General features: G+C 56.4%; 1 protein-coding gene across 2 annotated transcripts in view; it reads right to left on the reverse strand.

Moving 5' to 3' along the window:
• KIAA0930 overlaps positions 1-21,110 on the reverse strand; it is a 36,435-nt gene extending 15,325 nt beyond the window's left edge. Inside the window, exon 1 of one of the 2 annotated variants that reach the window (XM_081309232.1) lies at positions 20,820-21,110. In XM_081309232.1, the coding sequence (XP_081165358.1) occupies positions 20,820-21,030 (211 nt within the window). In that variant the 5' untranslated portion in view covers positions 21,031-21,110. The remainder of the gene's footprint in view (positions 1-20,819) is intronic. The other variant, XM_081309231.1, reaches the window with a different exon arrangement.
• Positions 21,111-21,366: the final 256 nt, after the last annotated feature.

The raw sequence follows: 21,366 nt of genomic DNA on the forward strand, positions 1-21,366 counted from the left end.
TCCACAGACAGCTCCATTCTTTGGGGTATGAGGTGGGGCAGGACATCATGGCGCAAATGTGTGGCTGAGGAAAGCAGCTGGGAAGGTGGCACCCAGGAGCAGCTCCGCTCACAGAATATAAACCCCCAGGCACCTCCTGGGTGACCCACCTCCTCCAGCCACACCCCCCTGCCTACAGTCACCACCCAGCTAATCCCTGTCAGGGGGTCGACGCACTGAGAGGCTCAGGCTCTGCCGCTTCACCTCTGCGCCTCTGGCATCTCCACCCCCAGTATCGACACCATGGCACCTGCCACCTGGCTGGAGGGCACCTGCCACCTGGCTGGAGGGAACGCCACCTTGGAATCCAGGGGATGGACTCCTGGAGCAGATGCAGCCCCTGAAGCTGAGACAGACTTACTCAGGCAGCTCCACGGACAGCTGCGCTCCACGTGGCAGGCTCTGGGCTGGGGTCCTAAGGGGCTGTGTCCCACAACAGAGCCTCTAGCACTGAAGGAGCACACAGGACCCTGCTCCTGGGGGCAATACTGGGCAGGCTCCAGTAGCCTCTGGTCACTATGCCATCACCAGTGACCACTCATGGCCTCAAGGCAGGTTTCTGTCCAAAGGCCTTTTATTCCACACGGAGCTCATTCCTCAACTGAACGAAGCCTGAAGGAAGCTCACTGAACACACCTCTGTGACGCATGGCCTGGCCCTCCTGTGCTGGGCCAGGCAGTATCTGGGCACTGCACTGGGCAGCACCATGAGTCACCCACAAAAAGCAGGAGGTGTGAGTCCCACGGCACCACGTGGGCCCACAGACTCAGATCTACAGGCAGGACACAGGTCTCCTCCTGCACCCTTCGCCGGGAACCAGTGTGCAGGGGACACTTTTTCCAAATGTCCACCACTAACCACAAAAGTGTGCCCAGTACTGATTTGGGGTTAGAGATAATTTCAGCAAAGGGGCAAATTCACAAACACAGAGTCCATGAGCAACAAGTACTGGCTGCATCAGGACTGACCCTGCCAGCTCCAGCTGGGAACACCAGCCCAGCTGTGCCCCCCACCCCAGCCAGGGGCCTGCCCGAGTTGCTCGCTGGATCACAGACCTGCAGGCCCCCCACAGACCAGCAGCTCAGGGAGGAGTGGGCGAGGCTCATAGCGGGGCATGCTGCCAGGCCTCCCTCATCTGGGGTGCTCTCTGCTGGTGCTGTCTCATCCCGCAGGACACTGAGCGGGGGACAGGGAGCCTAGCTGCTCAGCAGGACTGGTGTGAGGAAGGCAGAGCAGTGACAGTGGCTGGCGGGACTCCTGTCAATCGCTGCACCCTCGAGGCAACATTATGGGGAGGCCCTGGGCCCAACAGAAACTCGGTCTTCATTCCAGAGATAAAGCAACCTGGGAATGGAGGGACTCGGGGGAGATTCAGAGCTGGGACCTGAAGTGTGGCAGACATGTGCTTCCCAGGCCCACACATGGCACTGCAGGCTGAACGACTGGGAAGGCAGACTGTCCAGGCAGCCCCCACTGAGTCCCAGCCCTGCCCTCCCAACACAACACATGGGGGTGGCTCACAGTGGGCCTCTCAGGCCAGCCAGGAGGACACCTGCCTTGTCCATGGGTGCTGTGGGGGCCACTTCCCACAGAATGCCAAGTAAGCACCAATCATGTCCCATAGAGAGACCCCTCAAGTGTACCTGACCAGAAAGGGACCTCTGCACCTCTCAGGGCTTTTCACAATGCTAGCGCAGGCTGCAGAGGCTCCGTTAGACCAGGAGCGAGAACAGACTTGGCCCACACTGCTGACCCAGCACCGCCAGCAAGCCTCCAGGGAGAGCGGGGAGAGCGCAGGAGGGGCTGGGCAGAGCACAGGCCGGTGAGCGCTCCTGGACAGACAACCACTCCGTGGCTATGTTAACCACTGGGCTGCTTTCTACCAGCTGGACCCTTTGGGTCTGAGGAGCACTGCCTGAGAACTCTCCCAGGCCCATCTGGACCACTAACCCACAAGGTTCCAGCCAGCTGTGCTAAGGCCATCAGAAAGGATGGCCGTGTATTCAGGGGGGAAAAGACTCACCACACTCTGCTGGAGGACACTGGAGCAGCAGCCACGAGGTGTCCCCGAGAGAGCGATTCCATCGGGTCTCAGACCGTCCAGAGCCACACACACACACACTTTCAGAGCCTCAGAAACTTGCGAATTCTTTTTAACTGGCAAATTCTAGTTGATAATATCAACCCCAAAGATAACCCACACTCTCTCTCAGGTACGATTACACATTAATATCCCGGATCTCAGGATATCAACATAAAGACTTTACATACAGGGGCTGGGGTTGTGGCTCAGCAGAATAGCGCTTGCTTGGCACGTGCAAGGCCCTGGGTTCGATCCTCAGCACCACAAAAAAATAAAGGTATTGTGTCCAACTACAACTAAAAAATAAATAGTTTTAAAAAAATTTTTACATACAGTACTAAACAGAGTCCATAAATCTATTAAAATATATGCTAATGGCCAAACAGGATTTAGTCAGTAATACAAAGATGGCCCAATATTAGGAAAAGTATTATATATATTTCTATCTATTTATGACTCAAAAGAGAAATAACACACGATTATCTCACAGAGGCTGGGCCAAGACCACTCAATGAAACTCAATACCCATTGTTGATTTTTAAAAAATAGTCTGCTGGGCGTGGTGCACACCTGTGATCCCAGCAACTCGAGAGGCTGAGGCAGAAGGATCACAGTTCAAGGCCAGCCTGGACAAGTTAGCAAAGCCCTGCCTCAAAATAAAATAAAAAGCTGGGGACATAGATCAGTGGGAAGGCACTTGTCTAACATGTGCAAGGCCTTGGGTTCCATCCCCAATATCACAAGTAAAAATACTAAGTAATAATTTAAAAATTTTAAAAATAGCCTCCATAAAATCTGTTTATTTCTATAAACAGATACTTCCTTAAACTGATATATCTTAACTTCCAGAGTTAGAAACAAATTGGTCATCACAGTCCACTATTATCAGCATTGTTCTGAAGATGTTGGACATTACCATCAGGCAACAAAAACGTTCTGAGAACAACAGCAACTGGGGCGAAAAGCCACGTCACTATGGACGGTGTGACGCAGTGAGCAGCTGCCCTGGAGGACACAGGCGGGGAAGCTGAAAGACCAGCCATCGACGGCAGCACCAGCACCAGGCGCAGCGTCGCCAGAACACGCAGGGAACAGAGCGCCAGAGCCAACTCTCCTGGTGGAGGGGGACGGGGCTTCTGTTCTTCAGAATCTAAAACAGAAGGACCTGAACAGATGAAAAGGCCCACCACATTCTCAGCCGGGAACCCTCAAGTCACAGGGGAGCAACTCTGTCTAATTTGATCTGTTCATTTAACACGCTGAGAGAATGGCTGGTCTGGTTTGGTTTTGTGGCGCTGGGAATGGAACCTGGGCCTGGCACACACTAGGCAGGCACTCTACCCGAGAGACACGCAGACAGTGTTCAAAGCCAGTACAGCCAGGAGAATCCAGGAGAGTTCTGTGGGGCTTCTCGTCATGTCACGACATCCTAGACAGCCAGGCTGTTACCCCAACAACTCGCAGGCTAAGGCAGGGGGATCGCAGGCTCGAAGCCAGCCTCAACAACTTAGCAAGACCCTGTCTGAAAGTAGAAAATAAAAAAGGGGAGAACAGGCCGGAGAGCTGTGGAGGAGGGGCTGGAGGCAGAGGAAGCCTTGCACCTGGAGCTGGTGCTCCGTTTCCAGCCTCAGCCAGTGAGGTTTGCCGGTAAGTTTCCCCCTCCTCTAAGTCTTACAAGGTGAGTCCTGCCACTTGCAACTTCAAGAACCCTCACACATTTGAGGCTCACCCCAGATCCTCCCCTGGCTTCTGTCTCTGATATCAGACGCTGACCCCAGCTCCGGCAGAAACCTTCCCGTCGCCATTCTCTTGGGCAGATTTGCCAATTCACAGACCATCCGTTTTTGCCACTGCTTTTCGCCCGTGGAACCCTCAGACCTGGCAAGCTGTATGGCTTCACTGATTCTGTTTTCAAACATGATCCAAGCACGGCGCCAAAATGACACATCTCCACCCTGCCATTACACCTGCCCCACTGTGAGAACGTGACCCAGGCCTCAGCTCGGCCTCCCCACTCGCTCCAGGCTGTGTACAGGATCACCACCTTCTGAAACTTCCCCCTCTGAATCGCCACCGCACGGCATCCGGCTTCTGGCCTTTCCCCGTGGGACTTGTCAGCATCTAACACAAGAGGCATTCCACCCATGTCTTCTGTACAGGAGTCCCCAGCCTTTCCTGCAAGATCCAAATAGAAAACACCTTAGGCTCTGCAGGCACACGGTCCTATCGCAACTACAAAGTCAGCCACATGATACATAAAGGACTGCATGGCAGTCCCAGCTCCTCAGAAGGGAGACACCAGGCCAGCCTGGACAGCTCCTTGAGATTCTGTCTCTCAAAATGAAAAGCCCTGGGGACAGAGCTCACTGGTAAAATGCTCTGGGGTCAGTGCCCATACCACAAAGGAAAAAAGGGCAAGAGCTGAGACTGTCCTGGGCCATAGTGCCAAGACCTGCCACCCAAGCCAGGGCCTTGGAACGCCCGGCTGGACCTGTGGCGCGGGCCGCGGTGTTTTTCCCCGTGGGCTGTTGCGCTCACTGCTGTGGGCTCAGTTCCTACCACAGGGTCTTTAGGAAACAGTAAATGTTCCTAACCCGGAGTAGCACACAAGACGGGCTGAGGGACGGAGGAAAGCACGGTGGCCAGCACACGAGTGGATGGATCCGGGCAGGACCACAGCACAGCTTCTCAGGAAGCCAAGATCAAAACTTTCAACAGGAAAGGAAAAAAGAGAAAACATGAATTTTTAATTTTTTCAGAGAAGGAAAAGCCTTTCGAAGTAGAACACAAAAGAATGGCAAATAAAAAATATGGCAAATAAAAAATAAAATTACAAATATGCAACAACAAACACACCACTATTATGCACCAATAAAAATATGAAAAAGAAAAAAAAAGAACAATAATCCAAACTACATAAAAACTAGTCCCTACAGGGGAAGAAGACACATGTACCTCCACGCACCTCTGCACAGCAAGCAAAAACCAACCCCACGCTGGCAGAGAAGTGGCTCCTGAACAAGGGCCAACCTTAACACAATCGGAGTTCTGTGCACTGCATAAGAAAACAGTGGACACTGGCCTTCACAACATGAAAAGCAGCTCACCTTCACACAGACACGTGAACTACACCATGTGTTGTCTACCTGTCGGATCTGCAAAGACAAGACTGCCTGACAGGTCTCAAGTAGGACCAGGGACATCCTGTCCTGCAATGGGGACATTCACTGGTAAAACATCTATGGGGACAATGGGCACACATCAGATGCTCAGGGCTGGCTGACACTCAGTGGTGGAGCCCTTGCCCAGGGTGCATGAGGCCCTAGCTTCATGCCAGCCCCCCCCCAGCCCTCAGACACAAAAAAGTGGGGCAGACCAATATTAGAGGCCTTTAAAGTTAAAGAAAAGAGTCTAAAATGACATAAGCACAGGTGACGCACCAGGCAGGCCTGGAAGGTGGGACTGGAGGCTGGAGAGAGCAGGAGGGAGGCCGGAGAGCTGGGGCAGCCTGTGGGCACCTCGGGCCCCTGCAGGTCTGGCTGCCGCTAGGGCCGATACAGTCCTGACACCATGTCCTGACCGGCAAACTGGTGGTCACAGTGGTCCCCCACTCTGGAGCAGCCCAGAGTTTAAATCAGCTGATACACCAAAGCCCCCCCAACCCAGGGTAGCATTTCAGGCATCCTTAGCGTCATTGCTGCCTGTGGAGACAGAACCAGGGAGACGGGAGACTTGGTTTTCTCATTTTGAGTTTTCTTACACCTTTTGAATTCTGCGCCTTGGCACATTTACCTATTCCAAAGGTAACCAAAAGATCAAGCTGTTAGCTGCATCTAATAACCATGTAGCTAACTGGAAAACTGCTCGGGCAGTGGTGGCAGTGCATGGAACTGAGACTGAGGGGGGCATGTCATAGGCCCCGTGGTTCATGTGAGTGGCAGGCCCACCTCTCTCCTGGTTCCAGATAACCTGCAGCACAGACTCACACCTTCCCTGTGCAGACGCCATGCCAAACTTCCTTCTTGGTCCCACAGGTCTACACTGCAGAAGTGGGAGGCTGCCTGGGGACACAGTGGCTCCAGCTGGACCCTGAGCCCAGCACTCCCACAGCTGCTGGCAGGGTTAGGGCTAGGGTGAGGGTGAGGAGGCTGGGCAGAAGCTCTGTCCTCCCAGAACTCCCCTGGAGCATGTTCACCACTAAGCAGTGCAGCCAGAGCAGGAGGGCAGCGCACACCTGGCCCAGCCAGGAGCACAGCTCAGCAGAGACGCAAATGCAGGACAGGGACAGGTCAGCGTTCAAGGTCCACCTGCAGGAATGCCAGACCAGGAGAGGATAGGACAAAAAGCCCCGGAGCAAGGACGTGTGAGAACCAGAGCTGGAGGGACTCGAAGACCTCTTGGCGAGGTCTGTGGCTTGGGGAACCTGAGAGGTCTGGTGCGGTGTCTCTGTTGTGGCCTGCAAACGCCTGGGTGAAGGGCCCCTGGGAGTGCACGTGCCTGGCTGCAGACTGTTCAACTCTGGCCACTCCCAAGGTGGGGAGTCAGCTGATCTCTGGGGACGAGTGCAAGGCAGCCTCTGACCCTCTAGAGCTTCCCCACGCTGCCACGGTGGAGCAGGATGAATAGGCCTCTGTGGCCCCTCAATGAGCCCTTCATCAGCTATGCCTCTCCTGCTCAGGGACCCCTCCCTCCCTGTGGAACAAAAGACAAAAGAGCTGCCCACAGAGGGGCCAGGCTGGCTTGCTGAGGCCTTTGGAGGAAGAACTGGTCAGTCGGGTCCCCATGTGAGCAATCCCGAGGGCCTGGCCCAAGGGCTTTCAATGACGCAAGGAGGCAGACAGGCCTCAAAACCCTGCCTGCGGACAACTAATAATAATAATAATAAAAAAAAACCCTGCCCGGCTCCCCATCTTTTTTGGGAAAAAGTCCAGGCTTCTTCACCAGACTAGCCAGGCTCTCCAGACCCCCAGGTCTGCTGAGGCTGAAGCCAGCCTGGGTCCTTCCTCCCTGACCAAATGCCCAGCAGGTCTCTGTCTGGCACAGCCTTTGGGGGTCAGCTGACACTGGCGGGAGCCTTCCCACCACCCACCCCATGCCAGGCTTCTCGACGCAACTGTGCCCTGCAAGTGTGCCATAGGCCCCCTGTCCCCAAGCATCTGCTCCCTTGTGAGCGCCCACCCAGGGCTTCCTTGCCCCTTGTGACCTTCACTCATCTGAGGAGGAAGCAGGCCCAGGCTTGAGTCCCCTGTGTGATGACAGGACCAGCCCATAACCTGCAGCTGCCCTCAAGGCCACATTCCAGGCTCGAGGCCACGTCCTGCTGGCTCCAACCTGTCTGTCAGGGTCCTTACAGCTTGCTGAACAGGGTGTCCTGGTCCCCGGCACAGGGAAGCCTGCAACAGGAAGCCAGTGGATGTGGAACAAACAAAGATGGGACTGTAGGTTCAGGGCACTTGGGAAGGCTGACTCACTGCGGCAGGTGAGCAGCAGCCTCACTCTCAACTCCAGTGCAGCACTGTGACCGCCCTGCTGACCCATTCCACTGCTAAGAAAACCCAGCTCGGAGGCCAGGCTACCCAGCGAGTCCCCAGGACCTCAAGATCCCTTTCAGGCGGAGGGGCTTCTACCAGGGCAGTCATGGGCAGTCACCAATCATAGTGTCCACAGAGTGGACTCTGTACTCCCTCCTTAGTAGCAGTGCCTGCAAAACCTCCTGGACACTCAGCACCATCCTGCACCCGCCACCTGGCTGCCCAGCCGGCCCGCAGCCCGCGCAGCCTTTCCTGAGCATAGCTCCTGGGTCGGGTCGGCAGCTCTACATCCTCCTCCCAGCCACGAGCTCAACACCACTGCAGCCAGATCCAAACTGCTAACTGCTGCCTCTCGGATATGGCAAGTGGCTCTGAGACTGACAAGCTGCCACATGCTCTCCTGAGTCTGCCTTGGGCTGACACTGACACTCAGAGGCACCTGTCCCAGACAGTAGGCAGCAGCAAGAGCCCTGCCGGGCGGACACACACATGCTCACGGCTCCCTCCCCAACTGCCGACCAGTTGGCACTGTTCCCTTCCTCCAGGCACTACGTGGCCCGCGGGAGTCACCAGCCCAGGAAGCCCAGAGCCCACATCTGCAGCCAGCTACCAGGCAGCCCAGGTAGCACAGAGGGCAGGGGGCACCCAGGCCCAGGAGCTCTGCACCTGCTGGGGAGCGCACCCACCTCCTGCACTCACCAGCTCTGGGCTAGAGCCAGACTGGTCCACATGGCCATGAGCCCTCGTCGCATCCACACGTGCCCTACGCTAGCTCCTGCAGGTTCCCAGCTCCAGGTAACACGTACAGGGCACTCCCCGTGGGCTCAGATGCAAAGCTGAGGACGTGCCTCCCAGATTGAGGGGTAAGAGCCCAGGGCGCCTACACAGACCCCAAGAACCCATGGGACCCTTCAGCTGTCCTACTTCGAGGTCATCTAGCCTACCCCCTCTTGGGCTCGACAGAGGCACGCAGTCCCACCTCAGCACCAGGTGGCCCTTCTCGAGCTAGCCCCTGGACCTCGCTGCCTTAGTCCCTTGCTCGATCCCCGGCGCTCTGTGGAGCGACTCCCCTGGAAAGGCCCCGCAAGCCCAGATCCTCTACCCCTCAGCCTCACTCCACAGCCTCCCCTGCTGGACACCAGGGGCTGGTCCTCCTCGTGCACTGGACCAAGACCGGCCACACAGCAGGAAGGGCGGCCACACCTCTTCCTGGAGAAATGGACCTGTGTGAGCCAGGCCAAGGGAACTGGGTCCCACACCCACTGTTGCTGTGTTACCCTGAACCAGAGCCTCCTCCCAAGTCTCACTGGCTCTGTGTGCCTGCAGGGTGACCCCCAACTCAGGGTGCCCACAGGAAGAGGTGTGGTGTGCTGCCCACGCACCTGGGCAGGGGGAGGAGGCTCTGGGAAAGCGTTGGCTGCCTGGGGCTCAGGTGAGGATCCCGGCGCAGAGCCTCCCGCCACGGCCTGGAGGAAGGTGACCTCAGTGAGGGCCTGCTGCAGGGGGACTTCTGAGCTGCCAGACAGCGGGAGCTGCTCCCCAGCCCCCTTCCTGGCACTGCGGCAGCCCTCTTCCCCTGGGTCTGCAAGGCGGACCTGCGGACAGTGGGGCCCGAGGCGAAGCCACAGCTCTTCACAGAAGGGGGCAGCAGGTCTTAGCTCCATGCCGTGGGCCAGGCGTCCTTCCTCCCCTCGTCTCCCTTGTCTCTGAACCTAGACACGCATGTGGCACTGACCGCCTGAGCAACTGGCCCTGATTGCCAAGGGTGCTTTAAGCATGTGGCACCATTTTAAGCAGTTAAGCAGGTGTCCTTGAGCCCGGGCCAGAAGCAGTGACCCACGTCAACTGCTGACACTGACAGCGTTGGCATAAGAGGATACCCAGAGCTGGGGAAAGGGCCTCCCCCACAGGCCTGCTGTCACAGGCAGCTTCTGTGGTGCCCGCGGGCTCTAGGTCTGCCCCTCACTGCCTCCTGGGGAGAGAAAGAGCAGTGATCAGTTCTACTCAGCCCAGAGAGCTGCAGTGATTTCCCCAAAGTAGCACAGCAAATGAATTTCAGACCTTTCTCTTGCCCTGCTCAGGTGGGTCCTTGTGGGAAGGCCCCACTCAAGGGCCACCTCCCAAAGACTTGGCCACTCTCCCCACTCAGTGGAGCCCCTCCACCAGCCCACTGCCTGACATGCCCATGGCAGCTTCCTCTGCCCTGTGGGGCTGTCTTGGGCATCACCCACTCCACACAGGCCCACAGCCAGCACCAACCCTGCCCTGAAGGGGAGCTCAGGTGGGTGAGCAAGGGGTCCATGCCACACAAAACGGGCAGCAGGGATCCTGCAAAGAGGGCGGGAGCCAACTCCAGCGGATGTCAGGAAAAGGCCACAGGGACAGAGAAGGGCCCGTGAGGTGAGCGCAAGGTCCCCTGACAGGGCAAGGACGGCAACTTCAGACACGGGACAGCAGGGCAGGGGCCTCAGGAAGCCAAGAGCCGTGTCGCTGTGGCTCCGGCTGGAAGCGTCTTGGACTTTCTGCTGTGTAGGCATTCAGAGGTCACCGAAGGTGTGAACAACAGGGGTGACAGTCAAGAGCAGCCACTGTCTGGGGACTGCGCAGGTGGGGCTGGCCGTGGCTGGGCACAGGGGAGAGGAGGGCAGCAAGCCGGGGGCCGAGCAGTGAGTCACCTGGAGCAGGCTGAGTGGGAGGAACCAGTGGATCCTTCAGGTGGGGACAGATGTCCAAAGCAGTTGGTGACAGGGTTCAGGACACATATGGCCTCCCTCACCCTCTTCCCCTGAAGCAGGCACACAACTAGGAAAGATGCTCTGACCTTCCCTGAAGCAGGTCAAAGACCCTCACCCAAGAGGTGACTCCCTAAACCCAGAGGAAAGGAACGTCCCTATCTTCACAGACACGGACAGAGAAGTCCGGGCCAGGCCCTGGGGAGTGCCGGCAGTTTAGCAGCATTAGAGCACCTCTTTATCCAAGCACAGTTCTCCATGGCGGCCCACCTCCCCACCACTCCTAGCAGTGAAAATCACAGGGTCAAGCTGGGCGCAGTGGTGCATGCCTGTCACCCCATATCCAGGAGGCTGATCAGGATTCCAAGTCCCAGGCCAGTCTCAGCAACACAGTGATCCTGTCTCAAAATTTAAAAAGTAAACAAAAAGATGGCAGTGCAGCTCAGTGGTAGAGCCCCCTGGGTTCAATCTACCAAAAAAAGAAAAAAGACACAGGATCACTCCATCCTTCCAGGTTTCATTTCCTTGTGAAGGCTCCATGTGTGTAGAACTTAGACTAAACTGAACTGCGTGCTCTTCTCTTATGAATCTGCCTCGTGTTGCTGGGACCTGAGCCGCGATCTCAGGATGGGAAGAAGCAACACTGTTTGTCTCCTACATTGGCAGTGGGGGCTGGAGGTCTGGGGAGTGTCTGTATAGGTCCTGAGATGTGGACAGAACACACTGAATAACCACCCTCTACCAACCTGTACTGCCCTCTCCGGTAAGCTGCAGGCTCCTGGAGGCAGGGCCAGCTCTAACTTAGCAGTGCACCTTCAGGCTAGGGCCTTTGGACCCATGAGACAGGCAACAGTGACCAGGGACACTGAAGGAGAACGTGCAATGGGCAGAAGCCACAGAGGTGAGACAGCAGCACACAAAGATCTTGTGAGGGGGTTGTTGCAAAGGTGCCTGTGTAGCCATGTTTTAGAAAAAACTGGAAGCCACGGTCAGGGCCCCAACTCAGGACCTCCTTCTCCTAAGCCTCTGTCCCCTGTGAAGTGGGCCAGCACCCTGCACTCTGCCATGAGGACAAATGAGAGTGCAGAGAAGACAGCACTTTATACAAGTTGGGGTTTTCCCTCTATCTATATGGGAAATCCATGCTTCACCACACACACACACACACACACACACACACACACACACACACACACGTTTGGTATTCTGCTTTTCTTCCTCTCTGTCCACAGCTATGTCCCAAGCAGGAAAATCACTTTGCAACAGTCAGAGCACATCCAAATGGTTTCCATACTGACAGCATCGGAACTTCCACTACAAGTCAAGGAAGCAAAAACAAGGCCCTCCTTTTTATGGTCACAGACATCCTTCAGGTGTACACTGGTCATTCGATGGGAGAAAAATCATTTTAAAAACTCAAGCAAGCTGGTGTCTGTCTTACATCCTGCCAGATAAAAGGTATTTTTAGAAAGAGGGGTCCCCCAGGGGGAGTGCTGTCTCTCTTCTCCAAGCCTGGACTGCACAAAGGGTCCTCCACCAGCTGGTGCCCCAACCCTGTGAACCCAAATGAGCCCTGGGCTCCAGAACCCACCATCAGCAGACACCACCCACAGTCCAGCTCCGGGAGGGGAACCCTTGAAACCTGCCTCCAGCCTGCCCCAAGGCTGCAGTGAGTTCAAGAAGCTCCACCTGTGCAGTGGGCTGCAGGAGGGAGGGGTCAAGGCAGGAACATGACTCGGGACATCCCTTTTGTGCCAGTCAGGGTCCCCTTGGAGCCTCCCTACATGTCCCTACTAAGGACATTCTGAGATGCTTTCCCTGCTCTCTCCAGCTCCTCCAGGACGGACCGGAGTCCAGAGGGCATTCTGCTGCATGAGCCAAAAGAAGGAGATGAGGAGCAAGTTGCCAAGGTCACCCTGTGCCCCCAGGTGGGGCAAGGTCCCACCAGGCCTCCCAGGACAGGACAGTCAGGCAGGCTGGCTACTGCCTCCCCACTTGATGGGCGGAGCAATTAATCTGTACCCCACAGGAACCTGTCTTCCTACGGGCAGAGGCCTCTGGGTGTGAGGCCCACCTCTGCAGAGCATGACCTGGCCACCCACTCCTGCCAAACACTAGGGTGAGGACACTGAGGTCCATGCTGCTGGGATGCAGTCAGCTGGCCCAGGTGGATCCGTGAGCACTGGCTGGGAGTTAAGCCATGTCACTCGCTACAGGAAGGCGGGGTAACTGCACTGGGGGAGGTGTGACAGCCAGCTCCCTCCGTTATGAGCTTTGGTGTCCATCTATAAAATGGGCAAGGGGTGGTGACTGGACAGGTCAGTGGCCACTGACCCTGGCTGGTGCCCCAGTCATGAAGGGAACATATCACCACCACAGACTCAGGCCCCAGAGGGTCTAACTCAGATGTCCAGGTGGGCAAAGGAGTGGGAATCCTAGTTCTAAAGTTCCTGGTCATCCTTGGCGAAGGTGCCCTGACATGGGGGCAGGGAGTGTGGCCCAGACATGGAAGCAAGAGGTACGGCACTAAGTGGGTACACCAAGGCACGCAGGCTGGCCAGGGAGCTGGGGCTCAGGCTGTAAGTGAACCAAGCAAGCACAGTCCTGGGGTCAAGAGCAACACAGCGAGCACCCTGGGCAGGCCTAGAGGAGGGACATCTGGGGCCTTTGGGGAGATCACGTCTGGTCAGAACATGCCTGAAGAGTCTTCAAAGTCAGGTTTAAGACAGCTCTGGGGCACTTACTGTCTCTACCTGTCCAGAACCTGGGAGGACAGCCCAGCCCCTGGGATGAGCAAGACACCAGCCTCCTTCCCGCAGCCTCCACCCACAGCGGGGCTTAGGGACTGGGCAGTGAACCTGGCCCTCCTCAGAAAGGTCAAGCAGCAGCACCACTCAGCTCTCCTGTAAATCACGGGTCAGCACCTACCTCCCCGGGCCTGAGCATTCACTAGGGTACGATTTACAAAGCTGCCCACTTAGTGGCCCAGAGTAAGGCTAAGAGGCGTGAGGTGTGGGAGGGGCAGCAGCCAGCCATGGAGTGCAGATGGGACGCAGGGACTGGTGGAGCCAGCCTGGCCTGGGTCAGAGGCTCAGCTCTGGACTCGCCTCTCCTTGGCTGGGAACAGAGGCCTCTGCCTGTGGAAGCAGGGGCAAGCCTGAAATCCCAGGGGCCTCCAAGGTGAGCAGACCGATGCTGGGCCCCCTCAGCTCTGCCACCGTGGGGGGAGCTCATCGCTCTGTCTGCAGTCACCATAAACGCTTCCCCTTAGTGTGGCGCGGTGGCCACGCCTGCAATCCCAGCGACTCAGGAGGCTGAGGCAGGAGGGTCATGAGTTCAAAGCCAGCCTTAGTGAGGCCCTTGGTAACTTAGAGAGACAGAGTCTCAAAATAAAAAATAAAAAGGGGGGCTGGGGTTGTGGCTCAGTGGTAGAGCACTTGCCTATCATATGTGAGGCACTGGGTTCAATTTTCAGTCCCACATATAAATAAATAAAGGCCCATCAACAACTAATAAAATATTTTTTAAAATAAATAAATAAAAGGGCTGGGGATACGGCTCAGTGGTTAAGCACCCCTGAGTTCAATCCCCAGTACCAAAAAAATAAGCTTCTCCTTAAGTTTGGTAAACATCTGTCCACACTGTGAGGGTCAGATGTCAGCCCCCAAGAAATAGGACTCGCAGGTCACTACCATATAGAAGCCTGTCACGTACAATGAGGTCTGTCACAAGTTATTAAAACAGCAAAAAACTGGATCCAACTAAGCTTCCAACAAGACGAAACCAATTAAATAAATCATAGTACATCCACTCCACGGCCGTGTAGTAGTTTAAATCATGTTTGGTGTTTGAACAACATGAAAATGTTTTAGGAATTTTAAGTAAAAAAGCATGATTAAGAAATTTTCTGCACAGAATATCAAGTATTCCTAAGCAAGGCTCTGAAAAGGCTGGAGCGCAAGGCGCTGTGGGTCATTCTCCCCTCTCTTCTTTATCCAAGTTCTATAATGTAACATTTTTAATTGGTAAAAAAATGGCTTTGGGTTTCAAAGACTTTTTAAAATTTCTTGTTTAGTTGTCAATGGACTTTTATTTCATTTATTTTTTAAGTGATGGCTGAGAACTGAACCCAGTGCCTCACACACGCTATGCAGACGCTCTACCACGAAGCCACAACCCAGCCCTAAGACTTTTTAAGGATAGTCGGCTTGGAGCACTTCCTCAGCCTCCTGCTCAGTGGATGAGCCAATGCCTGCACTGCCCAGTGACAGGGGCAGGGTCCACCCACCCTGCCAGAAGGCGGAAGGCCCAAAGGGGAAACGCACCCAGGCAGAGCAGCACAGCACTGTCCCAGGCTGGGTGAGGCCGACACAGACTGCAGAGATGTCCTGTGGCTGTGGCCCTGCCTTTTTAGAGTGCAAGGCCCAGAGTCCTCGGATCCTGAAGGACACAGAGTCTCTGCCTCAGGAGAGCCTCCTGGGCTGCACCAGCCCCAGGAACCAAGAAGCCGCAACCCAAGGCCTTAAAATAGACCCAGGAACCGAAAGGGGCCCTGCTCCCACTCCCAACAGCCACACTTCCTCCCCACCATGCTGGCCCCCAACCAGCTGCAACTGCCTCAGGGCTGGGGCCACAGAGGCCCAAGAGACCCAGGGAGCCCATCCCCATGACAGCCAAGCAGTCTGGACTTGGTTCTGTGTGCAGGCACTGGGCCAGATGCGCTGATCCTGGACAGCGACAGCCACAGCTGCAGACTGCATCTGGCTGCTGGGGCCAGGCTGAGCGCCTGTGCCTGCCACAGCTCACTTGCCACCTGCCACTTCTATGCATCCCATGTCCCTAGACCGAGGTCCAAAGGCTACTGTGCTTATTCAGGACCCCAGCATTCCCTTCCACCATGGCTCTGGCTGAATCCCCAAACCCACACTTGTGCCCAGCTACCAAGGACACACAGGGCTTGTCCCAATTCAAAGGGGTTCTTGGGGCCCAGCACATGGTGGGTGCAGCCAGGACAGTGCTCCCCGGAAGGCAGCCCCCATTTCCTGCACCCTATTCCATGAGACCTCTCCAGGTCACACCTGACAGGCCTTGGCTAGAATCCCAGATCTGCTGCCCCCCAGCATGGTGACCTTGAAGAGTTACTTTCCTCTTAAACCTCAGCTTCCTCACCTGTCAGATGGGGTAATGACATAGCCTACCTCCACAGGAACAGGACTTAAGGACAGCTGCAGGTGCAGGGAAGCTGGCCCATGGCAGGCAGAGTCTGTGCTGACGGCTGGCCCACTAGGCACACCTGCAAAATTCCCTGAGACCAGGCCCACAGGGCCCCACCCAGTCTAACCGCTCAGGGACCCCTCCAGCCACCTAAGCCACCGGAGCCTCTGCTCCTATATCAGGCAGGTCTCACAGCCCCTGTTCAGGGACCCTCCAGCTGGCTGGGAGCTCACACTCTACTGGCCCTTCCATGATCCTCCTCAGCCAGGCAGCCCATCAGTGGCCGGGCAGCTGGCACTCAGAGGACACGAAAGGGCAGCCTGCAGCTCTGTGCAGCGCCCAGCACTTTCTACCCTTGTGGCTGGGGGCACAGTACAGCCCCTCCCAAGCTATGTTCTGTCGGGACAAAGAGTATAATGAGACCTGCCTCAGAAACTAATTCCAAGTATAAAGAATGAACACAGGGGCTGGGGATGTGGCCCAAGTGGTAACGCGCTCGCCTGGCATGCATGAGGCACTGGGTTCCATCTTCAGCACCACATAAAAATAAAATAAAGATACTGTGTCCACCTAAAAAAATATATGCAGAAAAAAAAAAAAGAATGAACACAGCCAGGGGCTGGGGCTGTAGCTCAATGGCAGAGCACTTGCCTGGCATGTGTGAGGCATGCCAGAGGCCACCATAATGAGAGTCACAAATAAAATAAAGGCAATATGTCCATCCACAACTATGAAAAAATTGAAAAAAAAAAAAAAAAAAAGAATGAACTCAGCCGGGCGCAGTGGCCCACGCCTGTAATCCCAGCAGCTCGGAAGGCTGAGACAGGAGGATCACAAGTTCAAAGCCAGCCTCAGCAACATCAAGCTGCTAAGCAACTCAGTGAGGCCCTGTCGCTAAATAAAATACAAAATAGGGCTGGGGATGTGGCTCAGTGGTTGAGAGCCCCTGCATTCAATCCCCAGTACCCCCCCCCAAAAAAAAAAACCAAAAAGGTCGATTTCCTGGCTAAGTTCGGTAGTGCATGCTGTAATCCCAGCAACTGGGGAGGCAAAGACAGGATGACTGAATCCCCGTCTCTAAGTAAAAAAATACAAAGAGCTGGGGATGTGGCTCAGTGGTTAAGTGCCCCTGAGTTCAATCCCCAGTACCAAAAAAAAAGAATGAACACAAAACACTCCTTTGCTGGGAGCAGTGGTGCACACCAGTAATCCCAGCGACTGAGACAGAGACAGCAGCTGAGACAGGAGGATTCCAAATATAAGGACAGTCTAGGCAACTTAGTGAGGCCCTCAGCAAGTTAGCAAGACCGTCTCCCAAAAAAATAAAAAGACTGGAAATGTAGCCCAGTGGTAAAGCATGCTGGGTTCAATCCCCAGTACCAAAAACAAACAAGCAACAAACCAAAACACCCCACTCCTTAGACCTGCAGCACTCTAGAAGAGGTGAGGACCCTATGCCACCTGACAGAGGTGAGCCCCAAACGCCAGGCATGGACTGCTCCAACAGTCCCAGCCTCTCAGGACTCACACCCAGCCAGGTCCAGAGCGCACACTGCCTGGTGTGCTTGGGCTGCTGTTCAGAGCCCAGAAGGAGGCCCACGTCCTGGGAGAAGAGGCAGGATCTGTCCACCTTTGGTTCAAATGTCTGCACTGCACACCTGGGCACTGAACCACAGGATCAGTCCCACTCAGAGACCCTGAAGCCCTACAGAAGCACCTCAGCCACCAGAGGGGCTCATTTTCCACCAGGAACTAAAAGTTTGCTGTGGAAGCAACATCAAAATCCTGCTGGGCGTGGCCACGGCCCTGGCTGCTTCCGTCGGGGTTTTTACTTCAGTAGCAGACACCTGTACACCTGGTTTCTCTCCCCAGGGACAGTGCCCTCTCACCAAGCAGGGACCGGGGTCAGCCCCACCTGGCACAAAGCAAGTCCTCAAGAAAGACTTTCTACCAGAGGCCACCATAATGAGAGTCACGTCAGCCAGCAGCTACACAGTGCCTTTCATCCTAAGAGCCAGCAGTGACCCGGCGTGGGGACCCGTACCTTTGTTCCATCTCACAGACACTGACTCGGAGATGACAGCAGCTCCACCAGAGACTCCCTGGACACCTTCAAACAGCCTCAGAGGCCACAACCAGCTCTGAGTGACCAAAGCTTTCATTAAACCCCACCACCAAAATCTGGGCGATTTGGGCCAGGGTTGTGGCTCAGTGGCAGAGCATCTGCCTGGCACATGGAAGGCACTAGGTTCAATCCTCAGCACCACACAAAAATAAGTGAATAAAGGCACTGGGTCCATGTACAACTCAAACTGTTTTGTTTTTTTAAATCTGGGAGATTTAAATTCATTCGAGCGGGCCAGAAGTGCACCTCAGCAGCAGAGCGTGTGCTTTGCATGGGTGAAGCCCTGCGTTCAATCCCAGTACCACAAAGAATGAGTAAATCCATTCATAAATCTAACAGGTTGTCACAGCTGTAAAGAGAGGATAAGAAAATGCAGTCCAAAGGAAAAGAACAGAAACAGAATTTTAAAATCATAAGAACAAAACCATAATCCTGACCCCACAGGTGAGAGGCTGAAGGAGCACCTGGTGCACGTGCAGCGCTCAGGTGTTGTGGGTTCCCATGTTCCAGGTGACGGGACCAACATCAGGCTCTGCTCTGCTTTGGTATATGTCCCTGGTAAGCTCTCTTCTCTAGGAACATCAAATTTCTCAGATGAAACTTAAAGAGGTGGACCCTCCCAGAGTCCCGCCTCCGCCTCCTGGTCATCCACACCCTTCCTTTGCCAGTTCAAAAGTCCTCGTGTTTGTTCTCTAGGTGTCTATCGGGCACTCGCTCTGTCGTGTTAAGCACTGATAAGACTCACACTGCCCTGAGGAGCTCACTTGCTCTGTCTCCGGGGCCAGTCCCACAGTCCCTTACAATGCCACAGCTGTTATAACACACTCAACACCTCGGCTTCCTGGCCGTCCAGCACAGAGAATGAGCAGCAGCAGAGCAGGAGTGTCTGCGGGTCCAGGAAGGTCCCAGCAGCAGCTTGGAGCTGAGACCTACAGGAAGACGGGGGCCGCTCGGGAGGCAAACGAGCAGGGGCAGCTGTCTGTGCCAACAGCACACAAAAAAGCCCAGGGGTAGGAGCGCCAGGGACTGAGCTCAGGAGCTGGTAACGGCGCTGGAGACCGCGAGGTAAAGGTGTGAGCTGTAAGCACAGCAGGCCTGGCTGGGGACGTGGGGTGGGAGGAGGCTGTGGGATCAGACTAGCCAGGGGTCAGTCAGCTGTGCCACTTCCTCCCTGCTGTCCTTGGGAAGGCTACTCATGGGTGACACGGAGCTTATATTTCCACTTGGCGAAGGCATTAAGTAGTGTGTCAGGATGAAACTGTCGGAACACACACAAAGCACCTGCACATACCAACAGCCTCGTAAATGCTGGGTGCCATCACTGCTGTTCTTGAGGGATGGTACTGCAGGCTCCTTGGGGCAGGGAACATCTAAGAGGGGAGAGATGCTCACAGGTCAAGGCGACGGTGGGCAGTGCTTTAAGTGGGGAGGGGCTGCTTAGAGTGGCTGAGCCTGCAGGGCTGAGGGCCTGTAGCAGATGGTCTTCAGACCCCTCCTAGTTCAGACATTCTGTGCCAGGTGACAGGTGGGTCTGCCAGGCTGACACACAGTAGGTGCTCAGGGAATGTTTGCTGAATGAATTAATAAGGATCTTCCCATATCTGGACACCTTTTCTGAGACAAAACCATTGAAACCAGTTCTTGTCTGTCCCCACTTCAGAAGTCACCCCCACTACACCAGTCCCTATCAAGAAGAGCACTCACACTGGACAGACTGGGCTGGGACCTGCTCCCTGAGAAGCTAAGCCTGGTGCTAAGCCTGCCTCCCACAAAAAGCCTTCACAGGGGCTGGGAATGTGGCTCAAGTGGTAGCGCGCTCGCCTGGCATGCGTGCGGCCCGGGTTCGATCCTCAGCACCACATACAAATGAAGATGTTGTGTCCGCCGAGAACTAAGAAAAAATAAATATTAAAATTCTCTCTCTCTCTGTCCCCCCCCCCTCTCACCCTCTCTTAAAAAAAAATGCCTTCACAGGATTCCTCGCAGCCTCCAGGGCGTGGCCTGCTGAGGCCCCTGCTGCTGCTGACCTCAGTGGGGAGGCATCCCCTCCCAGGGTCTGAGAAAGGTGAACCAATAGGGCACTGGTACAATGCGAAAGGCTACTGTCCCCTCAGAAATCCCCAGCCCAGGCAGGGGTGGGGTGAGGGGCTGCTGACAATGTGGAATGAAGTCATTCCTTGCCTGGAGAGGGAGGGGTCTTTTCATGGAGAAAATGACAAACCAAGACTACAGGGGAGGGGGCTCCTTCCGGCTTGGGGGTGGGGGGCGCAATCCATCAGTATGGATGACCTCACACCCAGCCAGGCCAGCAGACCCCACCCACACCTGCAGTCCCAGGCCCTTTTTCAAACAATAAGAGGCATCCCCACCCACACCACCCGGCAGATGCAAGACGAGGGTTCTTAGAACAGATCCACCTAGAGAGGCAGCAATCCCCCATCCATGAGCCAAGCCAGTGGGTTCAGGGTGCAGAGGCCAACAGGTCCCTGGCAGAGTGGCTGGAGGAGAGGGCCAGGCAGGTACAGACAAAGACTCAGCAAGCCAGAGACATGGCCCTCCATGTGAGCTGGGGACGTCCACTGCCCTGCCTGCCGGGCTAAGGGTGTCCCCAAATCTCACTCCCTGCAGCAGCACGGAAGCCCCCAGGACGGCTTCCTGGAGAAGGAAGGCCACTTGCAGAACCACCAAGAGGAAGAATCGAGATGGGACAGACATACCAATGGACAGAGGGAGACATCAAATGACCTGGGAAGCAGAAAAAGAAGGCGGACACAAAGGTGCAGAGCACTCGAGGTACCAAAAACCGAGCTGGAGACACAGGGACACAGGAAAGACCTAGATGCAGGGAAGGAGAGCAGATTGGGACACCCAGAAACACCGAGAGGGACATGCAGAGACAGACACGCAGAGACACTGAGATGGACTTGCAGAGGCACACTGACACTGCGATGGACACGCAGGGACCCAGGTGTAGACACACGGAGGTGGACAGCAAGGAGGCGGACAGCAGGAACGCGGCCCGCAGAGCCGTGTGGAGGCGCACCGGGCGACGCTCGCGACCCCGCCGGCCCCCGCTGGCCTCGCCGCCCACTCACCGAGGCCGCAGACCTCGCGGCGCAGGCTCAGGCGGCCGCGCTCCTCCGCTATGGCGCGCAGCATGTGCTGCAGCGAGCGCTCCTCGGCCTCGGCGCCGCCCGCAGGCTCCGGGGACGCGGCGGCGGCGGCGGGGAGGGCGGGCGGCCCGGCCCGGAGCCCCGCGGGCGGCGCCGAGGCACAGGCCCGGCCCGGCGGCCGCGCGGAGGCCATGCCGGGCCCCGGCTCATCGCCCGCGCCGCGCCCGCGGGGGCCCCCGGCGCGCCCCGCCGCCCCCGCCCCGACGCCGCCCGCCGCGAGCACCAGTGAAGCCACAATCCGCCTTTGTGCGCGTCGCCGTCGCCGTCCCCGCCGCCAGCCGAGCCCTCAGAGGCGAGCGCACTGCGCGCCGCTACCGCCGCGCGCGCCCGCGCCCCGCCCGGCCCCGCCCCCGCCGCCTTGGCCCCGCCCAGAACCGCCTCCGGGCCCCTGGCCCCGCCCCCGCTGCCAGAGCGCCTGCCCCCGCCCACCCCCCGGCTGCCTGCTCCACCTGGCGCGCCCAGAGCTGCG

This window comes from Spermophilus citellus (assembly GCF_964194105.1).
Source record: "Spermophilus citellus genome assembly, chromosome: 10".
Lineage (NCBI taxonomy): Eukaryota > Metazoa > Chordata > Mammalia > Rodentia > Sciuridae > Spermophilus > Spermophilus citellus.